At 37.0% G+C, this 25688-nt stretch overlaps 1 protein-coding gene across 6 annotated transcripts in view; it reads right to left on the bottom strand.

The window, feature by feature from the left end:
• CLEC16A (C-type lectin domain containing 16A) overlaps positions 1-25688 on the bottom strand; it is a 73897-nt gene that overhangs the window by 22948 nt on the left and 25261 nt on the right. For all 6 annotated transcript variants that reach the window (XR_013957090.1, XR_013957091.1, XM_080619921.1 and 3 more), the window contains 9 exons: positions 24671-24800; positions 22275-22375; positions 17934-18056; positions 15861-15970; positions 15330-15374; positions 14023-14073; positions 11961-12089; positions 7956-8076; positions 389-540 (listed from right to left, as the gene is read on the bottom strand). Coding sequence is in view for 4 of the 6 variants with exons in the window: in XM_080619921.1 (XP_080476047.1) it covers positions 389-540; positions 7956-8076; positions 11961-12089; positions 14023-14073; positions 15330-15374; positions 15861-15970; positions 17934-18056; positions 22275-22375; positions 24671-24800 (962 nt within the window). In the remaining 2 variants the exon portion in view is untranslated. The remainder of the gene's footprint in view (positions 1-388; positions 541-7955; positions 8077-11960; positions 12090-14022; positions 14074-15329; positions 15375-15860; positions 15971-17933; positions 18057-22274; positions 22376-24670; positions 24801-25688) is intronic.

Raw genomic sequence — 25688 nt, 5'->3', positions numbered from 1 at the left:
ATTTTGAAGTTACAACCTGTCATCTTCCCTACATGTGTAGTAAGACCAGAACTCTAGGAGAGTTCATTACTGTGCTACTTAAGGCAAGTGCTTGGGACTCAATCCTAACTGTATATGATTCCAGTGTTCAAATGAACACAGCCCAATATATGCGGGGAAGTTAAGTTACCTTATTTTCAAGTTTGTCTTTAGTTAGCTATGTAAACTTCCTCACAAAATCAGAAATAGTTTAAAAGGCAAAACCTAGAAAAAAAAGACTAGTAACAGAAGAAACAAGTAAGCATGGTACAGAGCTTAAATATACAAGCTAATATTGGTATTACTATTTAACATAAATGTAGATTTTCAGCTGAGAAAAAGTAACCACCCATATTAAAACTCCTCTTACCTGCAAAAGGCCTGCAAACTTAACTACGCCCCATCCAAGTCTGGCAACATCTGGCTCAACCAAGCTCATCTGGTATATATCCACAGCCAGGAACCTTTGAACTTGACCTCCATCCTTTGTTATGACTGTACAAGCAATTAGATCACTGTTATCTGAAGGAAGGAAAAAGAATTCCATAACTTAGCTACTGAAGTTAAGGATTCTGCGTTTTGGTTGTTTTACATGACATAATTTTAATGTATAAAAGTGTAATCATCTTTACAACACACATTTGAAGTTATTCAAGGCTGTTTTTTAACCCTAACCCTTGCATTTCCCTATCATATTTATAGTTACATAGAAAGGCCAGAATATATTTCAATAGCAGTGGTTGAGGTATCTTACAAGTTATGTATCAGATGTGTATCATAAGTACCTTGCTTTCTCTTACCACCTTCATTACCTTTTAGTATAAAAGGTCACTTCATTTTAGGGGTGAAATTGCAACAGTGTTGATTTCTCTAAGTTAAAGTCTCAAAGTCTTGTCCAAAGACCAGAGATACCCTCCGTGTAGGAGGCACAGCAGCACTGCAGGCAACTGCCTGTACATCAGTGTAAACTTCACCTCCATTCTGACACAAGCTCCATTTCTACAGGTTTAAAACCTGACTTTCTGACTGTTGGAAGCCTTTCAGCTTCAAGACTATAGGGATGCTCCAGATTAAATGAATGAGGATTTTGCCAGTATTTGTTAAGTGAGATGACATTTTTTTCTTTTACCCAACCAACTTTATTAGTTTATATTGAATAAACATATCCTTTCTTAATCATTAATTCTAGCACCTCTCAAACAAGCCCCAACATACAGATCTCGAGCTTTAAATACACCATTTCCTGATCCTCCTGCATCTCCTCAATGCACCTGTTCCAGTTCAAACCATCAATCTTGAAAATCTAAATCACATTCTTTACATCAGAGTATACTAAGTTGCCCATAAACTGGCACTGACACCTCACAGCAGACCTCATCTTAGCTTTTTCCTTTACTTCAAATTGATACGTTCGTTCACATGCTTAATACACACAGATCTTTGTCCTCTCATGTAGTGCAACTTTACAGCAAGTAAAAGATTCTATGACCACGCTTATTGTCCTTTAGAGTTCATCATCTTTGCAATGCTAGATAGCATTCCACATAATTTGATAGGTTTAGCCAGATAAGTTGCAGCATTTTAACTATTTGCTGAAGTAATTTTGATTGAGTTTTGTGGTGGTCTGTTGTTTGTTGGCTTTTTTAGGACAGAAACCATAGGACTTGAAAGCCATGAGTTCTATATTTTGTTTCTACCTTAGCCAGTTTTTCCACACAGTCCTTCTTAGCACCCACTCCTTAGTATTGCTAAGGTATCAATAGACTCAGCAGTTTAGAGTCACTTATTCAAACAGCCTTTCTTAAATGAGGGCTCAATACTATAGGCATCAATTGCTGTTAAGCTGTACAATGCTATTTTTCCCTTCCTATTCCACAGACACGTAGTATTTTTTAGGATGCTGTATTTTTGACATATGTCTATATACCAACATCAGTTTGATAAACGGGATCATTTCCAGTAAGGTAAGTATCTTTTAAAAAGGCTACCTTCTTATTCAGATTTTTTATACCTATCTGAAGGGAGCTATTCTGACAGAAGGAATTCAACATATCTCTAATACTGAAGTACCTCTAATGCTTATCTCCATATTGAATGTCAAGCACTCCTGCATTCAAAATCCAGCTGCAGCAGTAGTTAACTCTGTACTTCATACTAGAAACATCTGTGGGATAGATATAAGCTACAAGTGGAAGCATACAGGTTTTTGCAGGTCATGCAACTACTGACAACAGCCATAAATTATGGTTTGGAAGGTGGAGGAAATTCTTTTGTGCATAATACAGCTCAGCAGGTTACCCAGGAAGGCTGTGGAATTTCTAGCACCAAAAGTTTTCAAGTTTCAAAAGAACAAAAGAAATACTACTCACAAACCCAACCTCCTCTTCCCCATAAGAGATCCCTCTCACACCACAATCGAGAGGTCTCTTCCAACTAACATTCCTATTATTCTACCAATTACCATTTACCAGCAGCATCCATCCAAAATTGACCGGGTAGTAGGAGAGAAAAGAAGGAAATATGGAACCCTAATATGCTTAGAAGAAGATAATTAATGCTAATCCAATGTGAGTTTAGTGTGAGCTTTTGAAATTCAAGACAAGTTTAATCAATAAATACAACACATACTTTCCTGCAATACGTATGGGACACGATTCAGTTACATGAGGATTGATTACTATTACCTACTCAGATGCCCTGGAAAGCTCAAGAAATCCATAAAGGTTTAGCAAGCTTTACTCTTGGAGCCTATGGGAGCTTTATTCCTTTGTAGAGAAGAAGCAGAGACACCAGGCAGAAAATAATAAAAATCTAAAATGGCAATGTAGGCTATGTGTTGAGAAAACAGAATCTTACTCAAATATTATTGTATCAATGACATTCTATTAATCTGAACAATAAAAGATAACAATGTATATTAAATGCATCAAAAGCTCTAAGTTTTTGATCCTGAAGTGTTATCTGTATTTGTATATATTTTATACTTACACATCCAGAAGTGGTAACAGAGGCATCCCTCCCGAAATTACTTTCTAATACCTAAATTATTTCACCTTTTCATTAATAACTGGAAAGCCTGAAGTTATTATAAAGGTTTCTAAGTCATGGTAAAACAAGAATAATGCAAGTGTCATTTATTCTGTACTGGCCTGTGAATTTAGGCATAAACCAAACATATGATTGTATTGCCAGCTGAAGTACACACAGTTTGAAAGAAGCGGGCTGAAAGAAACTTGAAAGACTACCACAACAAAAACTGACATGAAAATTAGATTTACTTTTTTTTTTTTTAAAAAAAGCAAAAACCTTAATAATTCAACTAACTTCATTTAAAGAATACCTAGGAGGAAGATTTTAATCCATACATAAATGGTACAAATGGGTAAGAAATTCAATGCAGGTCCAAGTCTAATAGACAAAAGCTACAAGTGGCAGCAGTTCCATGATGAAAATAAGTGACTAATGAACCTACACAACTGATAGTCTGTCCCTTCACAAGACAAAGTTTCTAATGAAGAACAAACATTTTTCTAGGAATACGCTTTGGGTCAAACAGAACTAGCTCCCCAGAAGTCATACAGAATGCACACACTGTTTTTTTCCAAGCCATAGAAACCAGAAAAATCCAAGAGAATCCTTATAAATATAGCTGTTAACTGAGAAGAAATTAATTCTCAAACAGTTGGTATGACTAAACAAGGATGGGCTTATTAGGGCCTATCCTCCACATTGCATGAGCTCTTATAGCCAATATCTTTTTTGAGTCAGTCTCAGTAACAAGCATAAAGTCTTATCAGTGTTAATGAGCCCTTAAGGCTTTCCGCAGTTGTATTTCAAAACAGGACTCTCGAACATGTCTGGTTACTGCTTTTCTTGGGATCCTTCATTTATTGCCTCTTTCATTCTTTAATCCAATTAGCTCATCAACACATTTATTTCCATCGATACAAGTTTGTGGAACAGCCATATTCTTCTCCAGACCTAAAGAAGCTGGATTTTGACACCTCCAAATAAGTAATGTGAGGTTTCTGAATTGCGAGATTCTCAACATACAGGCCACAACACCCAGTATAGTCATGAAGTTCTTGAATACTTGGTTTTGTCCAGTATTTATACAGTTTTTAGTGCAACTGCAAGCAGATTAATGTACTTGAAATAACTGCTGTACATATTGAACTACCGGACTACAGAAATGCAGTACATAAGGTAAAGCAGCTGTTTTCCAGAGCAGAAAGTTTTCATTTTAGATGTGACAAAAACTTCAAGTAAAGCATTACTGTTAAAGTTTATCAAAGAAAAAACAGAAAAACCAGTTACTCATTTATTAGGAAACTGTTACAGGAATCTTTTGAGTTTATACAACTGAATGTACCCCATTTACATGACTGTTCACAGCTACTGAAGGGTCATAAAGTACAGTCATCCTTTATGACAAAAACAGAAGAAAAAATGTGGTTAAACACATTTCCAGTGAACTGATCTGAGCTTACAGCTAAGCTATAAACCAGTTACAGATATCCAACCACATTTGGGTAAAAATTTCAAGCCCAGTAAACTTAAATACTATTGAAATCTGATCAGGGGATTAAAGTGAACCACAGACTGAATGGTTCACTGACATGACACTGCTGCAAAGAAGTGTACTGCCATTTCCAAGACTAACAGCAATGCTCATTTTTTCCTCATGTAAAATAAAGTCTGCAATCAGTTCAGACAATACACATCCAAGACATGGATCCAAGATTTCTCTGGACTTTGTCCAAGAAAAATACAACTTTTAGGAAAATACAGACCAGGAAGGAGAGTTTGAAGATTTCAACTGCTTGCAGCAAAGAAGACTTAAATTAGGTGGACACATTTGCCTGTGAAGACTGTATTATATGAAGTCTTTACAAATGTAACAGCTAGTTTAGGAGATGGTCTAAATATGCCTCACCTACCCCAGGGTTTGATCTTTAATGATTTTATGATTTATAGTAATGATAATTCTAGAAATCATGTGTAGACACTAAAAGCTCCTACAGAAAACTTTCAGCACTTTGTGTGCTTAGCTGGCAGTCTAAAATAAGGATTAGGCTGCAGACAGTAAATGTACCACCTTCCACTTTACATAAAAAAGTTTTTCCAACAGCATGCAGCCCATTTGGTATGCTATTCTCCTTTACTACTAAGTTATATCCCTTGGAAGATATTTAATAGAATAAAAAAATTAAATGCCCTATGATAAAACCTCTTGACAACTTCTGCAAATACCTGTCTGGAGGGAGTAAAGAAGCTGAAACCAGTGGTATCCAACAAGATGGGAAGCACTGAGCACAAAATGAACCACAGGAAATTTCACAGAAACACGGGGGGAGAAGCAAACAACAACAAAACCCCACAACCCTTTCTTTATTGTGAAGGTGGTCAAACAGTAAAACAGGTTGCCCAGAGACACTGTGAAATCTCCATCTTCAACGATGGAAAACCTGACCGGTGAGGGCCCTGGACAACTTGCTCTACCTGACCTTGCTTTGAGCACGGAAGTCAACTAGATGGTCTCCAGAGGTTCCTTCCAACCTCAATTATTCTATGATAAATTTTCCTCAAATCTTATTAAAAAAAAATTATGATATTATTTATAAAGCCTATTTATTTGATAGAGACAAGAGTGAACAAGGAGTCTTACCTATAATATTAATTTTTCCTGTTTTAGCAAAGAAATAATGGCTTTAAATGTATCATCATTTACCTCTTGGCCATGGCATTTAAAACATTGTCACTAATAGAATCAGCAGCCTGAAACTAAGCCCCACAACTGTTAATTTGAGCTGCCAGTGAACTTCACACAAACAGTGAAATGCTGAACAAGATTAAAAAGCCACCTACATGAGACACCTATAAACTCACATGCAGCCTAAGGCAGGCTGTTATCACATAACACATGAGTGCTTCAAAACTATTTACAGTAAAAAACAACTCTGAAAAGTAGCAGTATATATCATTGTGGTAGCAGCATACCCAGCAAGATGGAATGAACCTTCTGTGGAATATCTGACTCATTTCTAAACGCAGAGTCATATAGAGCGCTGACAACCTTGCAATTACACTTAAAAGGGTTACAATGAACATATGTACATCAAAACATTAAAATGATTCTGTACAAGAAACTCTAACCTTTCTTATCTATCTGCACTAGCATTGCATTCGGTATGGGGAGGGAAAGGCATTTTGATAACATGAGTTTTGCAAGAGATTTTAAAATCTGAACAGTAGCTGAAGTAATTCCTGGATCTTATTAACTTCTACTTCTTGTCACTATATGTAGACAAATGAGCATAACCACTGGAGGCATCTAATGTTCAGAAAAATTTAAAAAGCACTGTAAAAATATAGATTGAGGAGAGTTTGTCAGATTGAAAATATCTCCAAAGTGATAATTAAAAAAAGGCACATAAGTATAATTTTTTGGGTCACATTTCGCCAGCTGTTAAGTCTCCTTCCAAGATACGGCACCAAGCAACAGCATATCAAAATACTGATATTCTCTTCTTTACTGGGCAATGAAAAGACTTAAGCTGGTTTTCCCTTTATTGGGGTAATTAATATTTTGATGGACTTGATGCACAGAAAGGTCTCTGAGATACTGGACACAATCATATAACATCTACTACAGCAACTAAGGCAACTATTTTTTTAGCTAAGATCAACAGGCATTTAAACATAAGACAATAAAAAATTTAACATCTAAAACATCAAGTACCCCCCTTTTTTTCTTTTTAAAGAACCTTCAAAGTCTAAACCCCTAGCAAATACACACACTGTTTTAGCAATCACGAGCCCTCTAAAGCTACAAATTGTACCTCCAAGCTCTTAATAAAACAACTGCTTGAACAGAAGTTAACTACTTATAGAAGTTAACTAACACCAATATATCAGAATCTTCTAGGTCTTGATTGCAGGCAATGGAGTTAATACTATTTATATTGTCATGTGCTTTCTTTTAAATTCTAGCCTAAAAGCACACTTTTCTACATATTTTAAGCCTTTAAACAAAAAACAAATGTCTCAGACTATGATAGAATTGATTTAGAACACGACATGTTACTACTTCTCAAACAATATCAGTGCTGTAGACAGTGAAACTACAGCTTTACGATTTAGTCTGGACTCTAGAAGTTGTACCGTTTAGTAACACTGAAGGTCATCTGGAGATGTATATTTTGATATCAAATAAACACTAGCATATTGACTTTGCGGACAAATATATACTTCATGATTCTATTCCTTCCAATTCTTTTGGGTGTTTTTTTTTTCTCCATGTTACTGCAGAAAGAAGGTACTTCACCTTTACTTCATAATAAGTACTACTTAGTATCCCAATGACATTCTGGACATTACAGACTGATTTCCCTTGGGAATAGCTTAGCATCCTGTTCAACTATGGGAGTATATCTTCCATACACCAACTTGAAAATGATAGAAGAGATGTGAAGAAAAAGAACTCTGGGGGATGGACAGGACAGGGTAACAATCACACACACACACACACACACACACTGGTGACCAAATCCCAGTATTAGTAAACCAGCACAGTGTAGCTGTTGGAGCAATCACCTCTAATCTCTTAAAATTAATTAATTAAGTGAAAGCAGGATAAAAGAAAATCCTCCTAGGATCAGTTAATTTAGGAAACCAATGTACCAGGAAAGCAGATGAATGAGATGAAATCTTTTCTGTGCTAATATTTAAACCCTGGAATATTTATTAACAGCCTCTTAAAACAAACAAAAAACTACCACAAGACGTAGTCCAAATCCAGCAGAAAACAAACTTAATAACATCCTCCTTGGTAGTCAGTACACAAACAATGTAGCAATATAACTTAAAAAAACCCAAACAAAAGCCAATAATTTTTCCAAGTCATGGACTATTTGAGAAATCAAGGGACTACTTACTCAAGTCAAGAACATCATCTGCTTTTATCAGATCTCCCTCCCTCGTGAGTGGTAACTGAGTTTCTGGCTCGTCTCGTAAGTGCAGTGATAGTGAACGGAGCATAAAGAAAACTCTAATTGCCTGGAGAAATTGGAAAAAGAATATTACAATATTGCTGCACTCAGTACTACAGGTTTTAACAGTCTTACACACGTATACTCACTTTCACATCTTGGAGTTTGCTGCGGTACAGTAAATCTACTTTTTAAATTCAGAAAGTAGAATGGAATTTCAAAGTCAGTTAAAAAAGGACACAGAAAAAGTTGAAACAGGCTAGCTATTTTTAATGAAGTAGAAGAAACAGAACTTTCATCCCACTGGCACACTTACACATACTGTGACTGACAGGCAAATGATTACAGGAGTTGTTAAAGCAAAATCAGCAATATTAGACTTTTTTTTTATTTATCATTATTTGAAGACTAATTGTATTTACATGTACACTACAGACAACCATACAACCAACCTTCAGAGACTCACAATTAATAAGTTTTAATTTAAGTAATAAGTTTTAATTTAAGTAGTAAGTTTTTTTTAAGTTTTCTGTCAGAGTCTAGCCAAGACATCTACAAGTTTCAGAGAAAACTGGGGATTTTTGAGTTTTCATTTGCAGTGTTCATCAAAACTAATCATCTGCAATATAGCATTCTCGGAGAACTTCATCTGCATTCTCAGAAGGTCATATGAGGGCAATGCATTCTAAAAGCTGCACCAGTCTCAAGAAACTTTCAACAGCTGCTGTGAGAAATCAATATTCTTGGTTTGATTTAGAAATCAATGACAAATAGTATGCAAAGACTAGATAAAGTGCCAAAAAAGTGTCACCATTTTATTATCCACATTTTAAAAAGCACCATTTATAATCATCTTCCCTTAAAAGAACTGTATTTTCAGTACAGCAAATGAAAAAAAAAAAACCATTTTTTATTACTTCTGGTGTTTTGGTTTTAAAACAGTTTCTTACGTAGTAATTCTGTGGCATACTGTAATTTAACTGCTGCCTCACAGTAAAAGCACTGAATTCATGGAACAGCTGCAGTGCCTAGGAACCCCCAGAATGCAGGAAGTATTAGGAAAAACAAATCTAAACTGGTTTAAGACAAAACCTTTCAGCCCTGTATTTTTAAAACCAACAAAACTGTGGCTCCTGTGAAGCAGAAATGAATGCTTGGCAGTTAATATCATACTGGTGGTGCTTTCAGAAACTTCTGACAGAACAGGGATGAAGAAAAGGAAGCCATGTATCTGGCTTTTCCATAAACTGTCCCAGAACTGATCAATGTGGTATACTGTTGAAACCTAACAGGGCAAAATGGTGATTCTGAGCAGAGAATGTCAAGGGTATCTAACAAAACCATGATATTAACACTGCCTTATGAATAACAGCAGAGTCTCTTCCTCATGGGACATGATCTCTCCCATTTAGTCAGACTGCATATTGTGCATTTACTGAAATTAAATAGGATCACTTACTACAAAGCAGTTTTACTACCAGATGCTTCAAGAGGAATTCATGGTATTGGGTTTAAAAGTTTCCAAGTTCAATCAAGAACAGCAACATCCTTGCATATTTGGTAACTCAAATAAGTCAAATCCACCAGTGGTTTAAAAATTCAGAGGGCAGCCATCATTTAGCTTGCTTTCACTCTTCCCCTCCTACACAGAGCATTAGTTTTCCTCACATTCCCTATAAAACTAATGTCTCTCAACTCCAAACATGTAATCCTATTTACTACAGGAATGGGTAAAAAAGTTAGAATTTTAGCCTTTGCAAGAAAAGAATAATCAAGAACATCAGATGAAAAGGGAACTACACTGTGCTTCTTGCAATACTGGCAGCCCTTTCTTTGCTAGCAGCATCAATATAAACCCAAAAGCATGTGATTTGTGACTTCCTATAGCAGTTTATTAGATCTCAATAAAACAGCAGAGCAGTTGCCTAGAATTTCTTTCAGCTGATTTCTGTTTTCTTGGTTAAGTAGGAACAAATATGAATTGCTATCTACACAAAGAACTATGCATTATGATGAGGTATACCCTGCACTGATTCCTTCATTCATATACCTATCACAGGCAAAGAAATAGCAATTTTAAGGGAAACCTTCCAGTATCTTCCTACATTCCCATGAACTAGTGTTCTCACAGGTAGCTCAAAACCTTCTCTCAAAGCCTTTGCTATGCACTCCAAAGTGCAGAGGTGCATGACCCATACTGTTCATGGCTTCCCAAATCAGCATATAAGTGAGTTTGCATTATTCTAGGTGATTGGTAGCAACACCACCTTTAGGACTATAGAAATCAGAAGGAAGAGATACAACCAACAAACCGTAACCAAATTGTCAACAATTCCAAAGAGCATTTGATTCCGGGCAGAAGGCTCAATCAAGTAGTAATAGCTGATTTCACAAAGCAGCCTAGAAACTTCTGGTCATTTTAATGTTTGAAGTCAGAGGGGTTGGCTGTTTGGATTTTGGAGATGTGCCTTTGATAACTTGAGAGTTCTGATTTCTGAGAGTTCCTGCTAAAATTAAAGAGCAAAAGAACTGCCACTTAGAGGCACTTTCCATAGCAAAAGAAATGAGAGCCTAAAAGGATCTGATCACTAACAGCTAAGAACTCATCATACAATCCAATCAAAGTATGGGACTTTTTCACTTGCTAGTGAAATAAAGCATTTTTAGAATCATGCCATGGGATTGTCTGAATTGAGTCACTATCCATTTGAACCTGTCAGCAAAAAGGACTTCCAGCAGGTTAAGTGGCAGCAGCAAGATACACCTTGTCACAAGGTACACCTGAAATTCAGCATATTGCTATCGCAATTCAGCCTAGGAGAGCCTAGCAGGAAAAGTGTAGCCCAGAAATTCTAACAAACTCTAAACCTTCTAGAGCAATACAATCAGGGGAAAGAGGACCAACAAAGAAGCATTCTGGGAGTTCTTGCTGACAAGAAAGACCCTTCTATCCCAAAGGATTTACAGGAATATTAATACTGATTTCTGAATTTCCACCAACAGAAGTTAAGCTATTCCTTACTTAGCATATGAAAAACCATGGAGCAATCATTTTCTATTAACACATTTCTAAGTATCATTTTGTTCAATGTCTCAGAGGAAATTCTGCGAAACGTTTTTGCTTTCTAAGAATAATACTTTTCAAGATAATTCACTGTACTTCATCAAACTTCCTGTGATAAAAAAAGTTTCATGGCTTGTAAGAAGTAATTATAGCAAAGGTTTTCTGAAGATTCCTGGAAATATGTTTTTTTCTTCAAGAGCACTTGAATATACTTATGCAGACATGCAAGTGCAAAGCTACCCAAAGAATAACACTTTTCAAATGACAATGTTGCGCAATAAAATATCTTAAAGACTTACTGGCACCACAAGGCTTATTATGACACTGCCAGATAAGGGCCAAGAAGGGATTATCCCAAGCATGCTGATAATGATGTTGTTATTCAGGTCCATATCACCTCTACAGATTGTGCCAGTCACAAAAATAAGTATTTTGCTTTTTTTCTCCTCACTCTCAAGACCCCTATCATGAATTACATCAGCAAGATGAACACTCCTGAGTAAATTGCTTGGGTTTTTTTTTTCAATATCTAAGAAAGACAAGCAATACAAAGTCAGCCAGCCTTTCAGTGGCGATTCTTACCATAGGAATATAATAACAGACTGAGATAACAGATCACAAAAGGAAGCTGCCAATATATGTCATCACAACTTCTTACGCCTTCTTACGGAGTTGTCCACATGGTCTAAAACATTAAATCCCCAGTGCAAGAACATACTGAATTGATCAGACACAAGAAATTGTAGAGAAGTTTTTTCACTGTGACAGGTAAATATTATATACTCTACACACAGACCTGCCTTCATAAAGTCTTCATGATTTTATGGATGAAGCTTCTAATGAAGCAGCTTTCAAGAAAAAAAAATACGAAAAATAGTCTGACTCACTCTTCGTGTTCTTTCCACATCTCCACAAGGCAATCTTTTCACAAAATCAATACCAGTCAGTGGTGTCCCCGTTGGAGGCAGTAAGATTGAGGCATCCATCATCAAGTATTCTACATTCATGGGTTTAATCTATAAAAATATTTTAACATTGATCACTATACAGAACAACAAGCATCTGCATCTTTACTTTCAAATACAATTCATGGTTGCATATTTTAAGAGGAAGTAATTGTCAGAGTTCTGAGGTGTTTTTTTTTTTAATACCATCTACCTTATTTCGAGATCCTTACACACAATCTCCATTTTATTTGCTTATCATTCCCTAACACACTGTTGAAGTTTCCATACTGAAAAGAACACACGAGAAAATAACTCTGAAAAATTACAGACAAAAAGCTATTTCATGAGTACTAAAAACAAAATCCTGTCACATTCTTGCAACTTCAATCATAAGAAAGTTCTCCTATCTTTTTCTCTCCAAAAGAACTCTCAAGTATCAAGTAATGCAGTTACTTTCACACTAGACAATTCCCTTCAACTGTGCCACTAACACAGTCTCTCCTTTACATGTCTGCCTATTTTCATGAATAAATGATGTCTAAAATATCTATACTTCTATACCTCTGGGCAATTTCATCCAAGACTTATTACATACACATGACTGGAGACACGAGCTTCTTTTTGTCAGGAAGCCAGTTGGAATGGCAAGAACAGACAAAAGCCCGTTCCACAGCTTGTACAATACTCTGCTCAAAAGAAAAAATGCAGTCATGTAGGCATTCCAAAATAGCCAACTGTAACTGGAAGCATTCTTGGCCACCTTGCCATGGTCACATACCATAAAAGTAGCAGACTGAAACAAGGTCCAGAATTTTCACAGCGCAGTTTTAACTGCTGCCTTGCACACATACAGACTTAAAAATAATTTTTAGCCCATTTTTCTGATCTCAGAACAACTCATCTTCAGTGTCTAAAACACTGCATTAACAAATTCAATAATGTGTAAAAAGATATAGAAGCCTACATAGACAATTGTCCTGGTTTCAGCTGACATAAAGTTAATTTTCTCCCTAGTAGCTGCATTTTGGCTTTAGTCTGAGAAAAGTGTTGATAACACTGATGGTTTAGTTGGTGCTAAGTTGTGCTCACACTAAGTTAAGGACTTTTCAGTCTCATGTTCTGTCAGTGAGGAGGCACACAAGAAGCCAGGAGGTAGCAGACAGGACACCTGACCCAAACTAGGCAAAGGGGTATTCCATACCACAGTACATCATGCCCAGTATATAAACTGGGGGGAGTGAGCCAAGAGGGATGGATGGCTGCTCAGGGACAGGCTGGGTATCAGTCAACAGGTGGTGAGCAACTGTGCTGTGCATCACCTGGGTTTTCCTTTTTTATTTGTTTTACTGCTATTTCCTTTTATTATCACTATTATTATTATTATATTTTACTTTATTTCTCTTATTAAACTGTTCTTTTTTCAACCCACAGTTTTTTACCCTTTCTTCCATTTCTTTTCCCCATCCCATGGGAAGGGTGGGGGGGTGAGTGACTCTCTGGTAATTAGTTGCTGGCTGGCGTTAAACCATGACAACAATGAACAAATGAGAACACAGAACTAAAATTCCTAACAAATAAATAACTACTTCAGATGCAACTCATGTGTGTACACTGGTTTAAACAGTATTTTACAACATAAAGTTGAAGAATGTTAAAAAAAGGAAACTGAAAGTAAGACATAGGAAGATTTTCACATTGTTTAACACCTAAACAAAAAAAATAAAATCCAACGTCTCATTTCCCAGGACAAAGCAATTTTTATATAATCACTTTCCGAAAGCAACGGGCTTTTATTAAACAAAGAGCTGTAAAATGTCACAGAAACTATTCATGCAACTGTAGAGACAACTCCTCAGACACAAAAAAGCCATGCACATTTTGTTATTCTATTCCCAGAAAAAAAGATACCAGCACTGTCAGTAGTTAGCAGTAAGTACTTGTACTTGCTGCTGTGCTGTATCTGGGTTTGAGGATCTGGCAGGGTGGAAGGGGTGTCACTTACAGTCATGCTCCGGTATTCATCTTCGAACATATCCAGAAAAATTTCTTCTCCCTTTCAAAAAGAGGGATAGGGACAGACCATGAATCTTTACAAACATGAAGCCATGTTTGTTTTGTTTCATCACGTACTGGGTGTTCCAGTGCCACCACCAACTGCACGGCACAGCTGAGCCCCTCAGCAACAGTCACAGCACCTCTGGGACAACATGTTTGGGAAAGGGAGAGAGATTCCTGTGCAGGCTGTGGAAAGGGCCATAGTGGAGCAGGTGAGTATGCCCTGAAGAAACTGCTGTTGTGGAGGACCCACGCTGAATCAGGTTACTTTCCTGAAGGACTGCAGCCCATTGAGGAGAAAACCTGCACTGGGGCAGGGGAAAAGGGTGAGGAGGAAGAAGGGCCAGAGATGAACTGCTATGGACTGACCCCCAACCCCTCTTTCCCACCCCAGTACACCACTCAGGGGGAGAAGGTAGAAGAGTCAGGAATGAAGGAGCAAAGTTGAGCTAGGGAAAATGGAGGGGTGGGGGGAAGGTGCTAATTTGTCTTTGTTTCTATCAACATGTATTTTAATTGGCAGTAAATTAATTTTCACCAAATGGTTCTGTTTCACCCATGATGGTATTGAAAAGTGATCCCCCTGTTTATCTCAACCATAATATTTTTTCATCTTACATTCTCCCTCCATCCTCTTGAGGAGGGAGAGTGAGAGAGCAGCTAGGTGGATGTCCTGCAGCCAGCCAAGGTCAACCCACCACCTCAAGTTACTTATTGTATGTAAGCCACGTTGAGAAGACATCCTTCAAGAGAATTCTAAGAACAATACAAAGAGGCTTTAGACACCTGAAATCTGTCATGGATTTACCACTCATTATACAGAAGTTAATGTCTGGGGGTGCAGAGGCCTTCAGTGAGAAGATTAAGTAAAATTTTAGATCATAATTTCAGATAAGATATGAATAAAAAGCAATGCCAAAAAGAAACACATTCTGTATTAGAAATGTTCTAATAGTGTGGTTCTGTTCCATGAAATACATAAAGTACATGCCAGTTACAGCAAAAGCACATGGCTGCTAACTTGATCTCCAGCACAAGCCCTGTGGGACTTTGTGATGTTATGCCAGTGTGGTATGGGAACGGCATGAAAGCAGAAGAATCCTCCAAAACCAGTTTCTTCTCTATCACACATTTGGAGTGCTCCTCCTAAAAAGTGCTGCTGTCTTGGACACTCTGTAAAGACTGGGATGCAGACTTGCTTCTAATTCCACACTATGTAAAAGATTTTTTTCTTGCAGCTTTTCGCATATATACCTTATAGAAACGACGAAGGAGATGAACACTTTCCTCCCTTGCACCCTAGGAAAAACAAAATAATTCTATTTCAGGAAGTAAATGCACCATTTACTCAAAAGTCACCTTTAAACAAAAAAAATGGCCCAAAAAATCATACATAAGAGATTATCTATTAATGTCCCAATACTCATAGCTTTCAGCCCAGAATTTGATAGAACACAGTTCTTGCACTCCCAAAAATACAGTTTATGCAAGCTTGTTAGTTTCAAAAGCACTCCATATCATTCAGATGGACGACATACAGACTTCAGAGACAAATGTCAACGTAACCTTGCTAGAGAAGTTAAGAAAGATAACAGCGAAGCTAAGAACACAACACAGGGTATTGATTCTCTATATTCAATGCACAGAGTCACCAATGGAAAGATGTTCTAGAAGCTCAAATTTTACATTTATGCTTAGCGCAATCACAAGTTAAACAAATTTATTCAACTATAAGACTCAAAGACAAGTGATGCTGTGACTGCTAATGTGAAAGAAAATACTTACCTCAAGGCAAGCAAGGTGAACATCTTTTATGATGCTGCTGTTTCTAGAGAACACAAGCTGCTTCAGCAACAGGCAGCCAAGTTCTAAAGTTGCCAAACGGATTTTTCCATCTATGAAAAGAAAATTTCAATATACAAAATAGCAGCAGTCCAAGTATTGCTTTTCTCATTACCAGATGTTCTTAAATGTTTCTACTCTTTTCTGCAATTGTCATAAACTTTGATCGTCTGTCATACACACCGTATCTGAGAAGGATGAGTGCTAATGTTGACTTACAATTTTGATGGTTATTAAAAAATACCCCAAAACTGGAAGAGTAATTCAAAGCAGAAGAAAACTGAAAGCAGAAGTGTGCTATAGGAAGGCAGTAAAGATAAATACTGTTAGAAAAGAAGCTGAAAACAATGCCTTTGTCAATCTGAATAGGGAGAACTGAATTACACTGAAATTTCAAAAGACTCACGGGTGTTTGGCACGGATAAAGTTACAGGACAAAAGGAAGTTGTGTATATAGCATACTAAAAAGGCACAGCTTTTCCTTAAAAAAAGTCCACAGGATTCAAATACAACCTGAAATCTGAAGAAGTCAGAGTGAAAGAATGCATTGAGGTTTTAAGCTTGTATTTCAGAAGGATTAATATATGTATAATCCTTAGGATATGTATTATATATAAGAAATGTGCAGTTGGAGTTCAGTGATCAATACTAAAGAGACAGACAAACATTTTAGCTTTTGACCCCAACCCCATCTACTATTTTACAAGTTAGCAGCATGCTGCCAGAAACTAGACATAGGTCAGTACCCTCAAAAAGCAGAGAACAGGAAATGTTCTACACAGCATTTAGCAAGCTTATACCCCATTATTTCCACCCCTCCCCAGAAGTGCTTTTGTTTAAATAAATGCATTTCCTCATCTTGCACTCCTTCCGTCTCCAGTATGTCCAAACTCTTTATATATAAACATGCTCTTAATTTGTGACTGACACATCAGCTCAAGTTAATACTCTGTCGATCAGTCAAATAAGCATTAGATTTTACCCTGCAGACAACCAGGAATTTGATTGGGTGTCAGTTTCAGGGGAAAACCACATCTACTCATTTGAAGTTTTAATACGGGAAGTGAAGTGAGAAGAGCTGTGGCTTAAACAACAATCATGTTTCCATGGAATAGGTCACTGAGACTTATCCCTCATTTCACAAAAAAAGTAGAACTCAGGGAAAAACCCCAGGTTTTCTGCAAAACAGTTCAGAAACTGGAAATACAATGTAAAAACCCCCAAACAAACAAAAAAAAAAAAAAAAAATCACAGGAAAATACGCTATCACCTCTAGAGACAAAAGATGCTATAAGCAAAGGCTATCATACAGTTTTCAAGACTACTACTCCACTGGAATTACTTTCACAAGCAAAGGTGCCACAAATCATATATCCAGGATGCTGAATCACAGAATGGTCTGGGTTGGAAGGGGCCTTAAAGCTCATTCAGTTCCTACCCTCTGCCACAGGCAGGTTGATCCAAGCCCCATCCAATCTGGCCTTGAACACTGCCAGGCTGGGGCAGCCACAGCTTCTCTGGACAGCCTGTGCCAGGGCCTCACCACCCCCACATTTATAATTTTCTATTAATTCTGTTTATTTCCCAAAAGCACATACACTTTGTCCTTATTTCAGGACTTTGCCCTGAGTTGCCGACTGGGGTTAAACATGATGTATTTGCACCAGACACTCTCCCCAGGCACTGGGAAGTCTGAAGCCCAGGGGAGGGCCTCAGGAGACCACAACTGTCCCTGCCAGATGGTTGTGAAATCACTATATACCTCATCACTTTTCTTTATTCAAAGCCACAGAAAGTAGGAATTAAGACAACAGAATCATGTAGTACTCTGAGTATGAAAGCAACTATTCAGCAGAAATCCAGAGTTCCTGGTTCCTCACCAACCAAGAAAAACCTGAATTGCTGTCTCTCACAGACTGTATCTATTTATTGTTCATGGAAGAGACAGACGCTTCCCCCTCAAAGACAAGAGGCTAGGGAGCAACACTGTTTTATTTTTCCCCCACCACCACAAACCTGGTTGTGCAGCATAATTCATTATCCTGATGAGCCCTTCTGCAAGTACATGGTTATATGAATTTCTCTCTTCGGCATGTTGAGCTGGAAGATGAATTCTCTCCAGCTTGACTGGGTCAATTCCTTTGTGGGAGATGAAGGAAGAAAGGTAAATGAGGAAACAGGTATGCCTTGAGGTAAGTATTTAATATACTGCAGTAGTTTTCTCAGAAGCGGTAATACAAAACTGGGCAATTTAGTTTTGAACAGCAGAAAGACTAAACGCATTCATGTATCACTGAAAAATCTGTCTTAAATGGAGCCTACTTGGTGAAGACACTCAAATCCCAGGTGGATGGTGACATCCAAGCCATTTTGCCGCATCTGGAATTCTCAGACTATTTGTTTGCATCTAAACCAAAGTCAAGTCATATATCTGAAGAACATCATGGCTACAGGGGAAAAGATGGAAGTCAGATTTGAAATTCTGCTCTGGGAATAAGTGATCAGTTCATTTACGTTTAAAGAAAATAGGAATTTTATTTAGTAACTAGTGGCCTTTTATTTAGTACCCTCCCCAACAGATTATCACTGATTTGCGTGAGGAAATAAAACCCATCTTTCTTCAATTTCTTCCTCTAAAATAGCAAAGTTATTTCTCAGAACGGACTGGTTACTGTAAGGACTCTTAAAAATAAATTAAGTTATGGACTGCTGAGGATCTCCCTGTCTTTGTTTTAAAGAATGGTAATAACCCCATAAAACAGAAGATTACTATCTTGGGGTTTATAGTTTCTTCAAAACCTGTACTTGTAGTACATTAACACCACCATTCGTGGTATCTGAATTATTTCTTCACTAAGCAAGGTCTGTTTGAAGATTAATGACAGTCTTACAAATGTCATGATGAGACTAAAGAAAGGTGGGCAGGAGGGGAAGCATTTAAGGAACAAGGGCAATCAGAGTCCTAGTGTTCACAACAATCTTAACGGTTCAGTGAAATGTTAAGAAACAGTTTTCCTTCTGGGAAGAAAAGCTGCTTACAAGTTAATATTTCTTAGAGAAAACCTATATGCAGATTAAATTTTCACAGGAGGACATAGTCATTAACCAGCATAAAACCATTATGAAGACTAAGAAAACATGTGGGAGGAATAAGGCAGGACCAGACAGGTACTCAACAAAGTGACCAAATTGAAATCACAGTGAAAGAATTCATATTCAGCATCTTTCTTTTGGTTGTCTGCTGCCAAGGATGCCTAGTTCTGCATTCTTGAGATACAGCACATGCTCTAGCAACATATATGAAGGGTTCCTTCTGGGATTAAAGATCTCTCAGAGCCAAGAGGTACATGTAGGCACCTAAATAGACGTGTTACAAATTGTGATTCTTTTTTTCTGTTCACATAGATATTTCTTGCTGGTGAAGACCAAGCATATTTTCTTTAAACTCATTCAAGCACATGGCGCAAAATGCAGACTCAGTATCCAAATGGAAGGAATCATGATCAAAAGCCTCAAAAAGGTGTCTACATTTAGTGACCAAGACTGAGAAGGCCGCCCCATTAGAAGCAAGGCCCAAATCAAAGCTCTTGGTTAAGCTAGAGCAATTCAGTGCTTTTTGAATGTGTTCTATTGTAGCCTTCACCACTGTACCAGAGTGAGCAGGATTGGGGGGAATGGTGAAATTCAAACTGACCAGCTAGGCAAACAGACCTGAAATAGCTAATATACTGAAATAGAAAACCACAACTCATTTTCCTGTGGTGTAGACAGGACAAGTTTGTATTGTATTCAGCCACAAGAAATCATCCTAGATTTCCAATTCATTACCTGTTTGAACTGATTCAAGTGCTCACTACAACATTTACCATCTCTGTCAGGCAGTAAACAAGTAATCAGATTGTAGACACACAACTCTTAAGAGTTATTGCTTCCTGAAACTGGGGAAACAACTCTCCATCTTTGGACCTTCATGCCCTTTTGTAAAAGAAAAGGGTCATTGACCCATACCTTGAGAAAGTCTGTAAGTAGACAGATCTCTTGCACTATATTAAATTCAGATATAAACACACTGGCTCCAGCTCAATCCTGAGGCACCTTCCATGACTGATACTGAATTTGGGATAGAACAGAACAGCTGCTCTTTAACAGCTCCTGAACTTTGAAAGAACAACATTCGCTCTTGCATCAAACAGCGGCACTAAATTAACAGCTTGTAAAACCCCTCTTCTTCAAGACAGATGCACTGATTCTTTGGGCCTCTAAGGCTGAAAGCAGTCTATTACAGGGCACAGGAAGAGTGGGCTTGTGAAAGACAAGACCACCAAAGCTGGATGTCATTATCTGTCTAGCATCTAAAACCTAGGGCCAAGGATATGAGGAGAAGGGAAAATAGCTTCCAAAGAGCACCAGGCTAATGTAAACTATTGACAAAGAAAGCCAATGAATATAGCCTAAAGAATTTTTCATTTAGAAAAGGCTGATGTGACTACCAAAGAAGGAAGTGTGTATTTTGACCTCTTAACAAGTAACAGGTACCTCCAGTTTAGGGCAAGGAAATGTTTAGTCTCTTGAAAGTTAGATATTTCACTGCCTGTTGTATTTCTCTTGGTAACCCTGGATATTGGGTGGAAAATAAAGAGCACAGAGATTGCTGAAACTAAGCAGCAAGAGGCTGTATCTGCTGCATTCTTCACTGTTTACAGCAATACTACAGATGTAAGCAAATCATCTTTGAAACAAGAGAGGATGCCAGACTCTTTTCTGGGAACAAGATATTGAATAGTGACTAATTATGCTGAAGGCAAAAACAGTGGGCTGAAGGACTATAGTCTTAAATAGAAGAATTCTTAAGAAATACAACCCTAGAGTACATGCTTACTCCTTTACAATGACATTGAAAGGCTTCCGGGGACATTCTGAAGCTGTAACAGCTACAGCTGATGATTTTGGCTATTCACAGCTTCAACTAATGAATTTTAAGCAAAGAGAATCAATTTCTGACATCAGGGTTTTCTAGCACAGTGATGTTCAAAAGGGCCTTAGTAAAAGACATTTTTTGGAAGAGGTATACTGGTTGTAGGGTGGGATGAGAAATAAGAGATGCGAGTCAGAGAGGGCTAGAACATGGCAAGACTGTGGTGTTCTCTTGGGTGATATTAGTTGTGTTATTATCTTTTGTCATAAGAGATTGTGAAAGCCCTGGAATTGTCTGTAATTATCATCTCAGAGAAGCATTGTTGGAAAAAGATAAAGCCATCAAGAGGATGGAGGAGAGTAGGAGACCCTTATCTTAGCTAGTTCCCTCAAGACTCCATTTCCACTCCACCTGCCCATTAGAGGTACCTTGAAGCTAAAATGGTATCCTTGCTTTCAAGCATGCCATCACACCTGATGGCTCTCTTGCTAGGTTTACTTAGCACTAATAAACTGTAGCAGTTAATTCATTTAAATAACTAGTATGTCATAGAAACTATACTCATAAGCTAAAAATAATTTAAATTCTGCTCTCAGTTCATGACGTATATCATTATTCCCATGTATGAGCTATTTACATTACCGTTCCATAAGGAATCTATTTAAAATGCACAGAAAGATAAACAGCACAAAAGCTATTCATAACCATCCCTTTGAAAAGGTTATGTATTCTCATACTGTCTGAATTATAGCAAACGTATGTTAAATGTGTACTTTGTTAGTTTATAAACATAGTCCAGGCTCCTTGGGAGACTTGCAAGATGTCTTATGGCATAGAACACTGACAACTTAAATAAACTTTCAATCAATTATGGCACAATGGATGAGGCAGCTGGTGAGGAATTGCATAGTTCAAAAAGAATTACTGAAGGACTGCCAAAGCTGGATAGAAATAGGCAGTACATGACTTTCATAATCACATCTGATTCTCAGGCCTCGGGCAGTATCTACATGCTTAAAGTACACAAAGATTTAATTTTAACATATGGTGGCAAGTTTTGGAACATTTTATACTTGGCTTACATGTAGCAATCACAGTATATGCAAAGTGGGAAAAAACTGGATGCCATATATCTGCAGATTGAATATAGTGGGCTTCAACTGATATTAAGAGATGAAAAATTAAACAGAACAGTCTTATTCCACTTCCAAGAAACCAAGGGAAGAAAAGTTATCTGATGTTCACAAAGCTTTCTACCAAGTTGTTCTTAAAAATGCGATCCTTAGCAACTGTTTTTACTTACAGCATACTTATTTCTTCCTCCCCCATGTAAAGGATTTCTCATCCTTTCAGGCATGCATAAACAGAAGTTACAAACAGATCCTGGCTGTTTAAAACCACGTGCCTCATTGGTTTCCCTAGAAGAAGCAAACATTGCTTACCTTTGTTGTGTGACATTGCATATAAAAGACAAAGCACAAAGAGGGCATAGTAATCATCTTCAGCACAGTCCAGTGCATTATAAACCATATCAAGAAAAGGCCTGTGGGAAGGAGTAATTTTACAACTGTTCAGAAGAAAAAGACATCTACAGAAAAAACAAGGAACTATGTTGTTCTAAATGTAGCTAATGGAAGAGGCAAAATTACAGTAATGCACATCTGCAGGCATTAAACAAAAGTGAACCTGTTTAAGAGTATTCAGATTATAGCTAAGCTTTGTATTACATTATCACATCCTGACATAAATTCTCATGTTTTAATGGGATTTGTTACATAATACCTTCGAAGAAGTGGCTGTTGACACATTTACTAAGTTGTCTGTAGCACATTTAGCATGTACATAAGCAAAAGCTTGGTTTAAATGTTTACATAAGCATGAAGATTTTGCATTCTTGAAAAAACTTTACTATGTAACATATCATAAAAGGAAGTTAATTTAAAACAAGCCTTTAGGCTTAAGTTTTCCAATAGTGAGGCACATCAAAATAAATTACACCAAAAATATTTGAACTTTCTCTTTTATGTTCTTCACAGTAGTAAAAAGGCTAAGGGAGACTGAAAACCTTTTACAGCGACAGCTTTTTAAACTGCAAATACCACTGCTTTCTGTTTATTTTCAACAACTATTGGACAAATATTAAAACCCAATTTTAATATTAATTAAATATTAATAATAGCCATATGGCAAGTATTTTCCATTGCATTTCTTAACTCTGTGTTTTCTTCCTTTATTAGCCTTTTACTAGTGACTTGATAGGAGAAACAGGTTAAATGCCATACAAGTATTCTTCAAATTATTTATTCTTGTAGACTGTGTCCACAATTGAAAACTGCAACATTTTAGGAATCACTATCATCATAATCATTAATGATTATTCCAGTCATGAAAGTTTCTCCCACTTCAAGCATGACATAAAAGATCACTGTATTTTCTATTACCACATGGCTCACCTTATTCACAAGACTCAGCCACTCCAATCAGTGTTAAGAAAGAAGCTACACACACTTGAGCAAATGTTTTGAGAAATTTAGCTACTGCTTCAAATATTACAATTGGCATACAGAATAACACAAAATCTTAAGCTGTACCAATTTATCCACCAAACATTTTCCAAAAATGTTTGTACAAAACTAAGGCCAGAAATGCCCTACACAAGTTCCATCCTTATTTTAAAACTATCTTTAGCTCTGCACATTCTTTGATGCTGTTTATATCTAGGAAAGATGCAGGATGCTGACAGATCATATCTGCAGACCAAAAGAATCCTGAAATGCATGTATTTGCCAAATGCATTGGCATCTCACACATAAGTATTTTGCAATTTTCACCACCTGAGCACCTTAGTTGTTTTAGTATTCAGTGAAGTCATTGCCAATTTCTTTCTAAAAGCCATTTGGCACATATTTTAGTCAAAATATCAATAATCTAGAAAAACGTATTTTAAAGCCAGTTCAAGTCAAGGTTCAATTTCACTTTTACAGTGAAATTGTTATCTTTATTAATGAATGTAATCTAAGCTACGTCAAAGCTATAATGGAGACAGAATGAAATTCTGGGAATACTAGGCAGCATTTCCCAAGTTTAAAAATAAATTTCAAATCCTATTAAAAATGTGCATTTCCCCAAGGGACACATTTGCAATTACTTTTGGGTTAGAGATGGCACATTCAGTTTCTTTTCTTCAGCATTCTAATAACAAGAGTGCAAAATTCATACTGAGGAAGTGCCTATGGGGCATTTAATATATCCAAGTCTAAATTTTGAAGTCAGAGCAACTTCTGCTCCCCAAAACACTTAGAAGCTGTGTTTCCAGAAGTCTTCAATAACCCTAAGATATGCTGATGGACCTTGGAAACTGTTCATAGGTTAGTAGGGTTTTATCCACAACTACTGTTTCTAAAATTCTGCCAAATTCAGCCTGATCAGAAGAATTATTTTTTTTTCCTCCCTACAGGTATATGGTCATGTCTGCCAATTTTGTATATATGTCATTAAGAAAATTTCTTAATTTAGAGTTTTAGAAAATTCTGGAATTAAAACATTTATATTCTGGTATTATTGTGTTAATATTCTGTAATTTAATTTTACTAACTTAAGGCATCACAATTACCATAAAGGAAGGAACAAAGGAACAGGACTATTTCCAAAACTGGTCGGTAGAGGTCTTATCCCATTTTTCTCATCCCACAAGTTGCCTCACTTACTTGTGATCCACAAAAACCCCTGCAATTTTAATTGGAAGCAGATTTGAAACTTCCTTTAAGAGAAGTGAGAGAATTAACAGGAGGGCAAGTGAGGAAGAAATCCAGCAAAATACAATGCAGTATCTTAATACCTGTTCCAGTTTGTTATCTCACTCCCAGAGGCAGCAGCACTCTTTTCTTCATCTGTTGTATTCTGTTCTGTCACAGTAGAGATGGGCAATTCTGAGAGTTTACACCTCTCCATGATTACCATCTCTATTTCTAAAACCAAACCAAAAAAATGTTATATTTTTAACGAAGAGCTATGCAAGCTCTTTTGTACTTTCCATTTTGCATTAAAAGTGACTGATGCAATTACATCTTAGAGGTGCAACCAGAACCTTGGAGAGGTCAATGAATTCATAGATATAAGCAAAATTTCTTCTCATTAAAATAGTTTGTTTACATTTCTTTAAGTAATTTAACTGCTATACGAAAATTACGCACATATATAATATATGTAAAGACAATATATAGATTTTGGCATATAAGCAAGAAACAGCAATCCCCCTTCCCTCCAAACCACAGGAAGAAAACACACAGAACCTCCTTCTGGGAAAAAAGAAAAATCTCTATAAAAATGCTGCTGAGATTGGGGCATGGGTGGCCGTCAAGTTTCATAGAGGGTGCAAATAGGTCTCTACAGTTACAGCAAACAGGTTATTTGGACCTGAGTGCTTCATTCCTATTGGCTTTAAGTAAAAGTATTAGGACCAAGTCTAGCTTTTGCTTAAGAATTTGGACAAAGATAACCACTAAAGGTTCCTGTTTAAAGAGTAGATCATGTCATATTTTCTTCAAATCAGGGTGGGCAACAAATCATCAGTTATCTGACACCATTTAATGAAATGCGTTCTCAGACTGTTTACCTAAATCAAAATGCAACCATGTTTAGAGAGGGCTGTCAAAGCATAAAACTCTTGTTCTGAATTACTTGCATGAAATTCTGCCACATTTTTCTCAATTTATGTCTGAAGATTAGTTTCTAGCATACATTCTTCTAACAGTTACTAACTAATAAAATAAAACAGTTACAATATGCTGTGAGACCATTCATCCTATAAAACCAATTCTTAAGGTCAGCATTACATCAAAAATCCTGAAAACATT

The sequence above is a fragment of the Psittacula echo genome (assembly GCF_963264785.1).
Source record: "Psittacula echo genome assembly, chromosome: 5".
NCBI lineage: Eukaryota > Metazoa > Chordata > Aves > Psittaciformes > Psittacidae > Psittacula > Psittacula echo.
The sequence above is the reverse complement of the archived record's forward strand: the minus strand, read 5'-3'. Positions and strand labels throughout refer to the sequence as shown.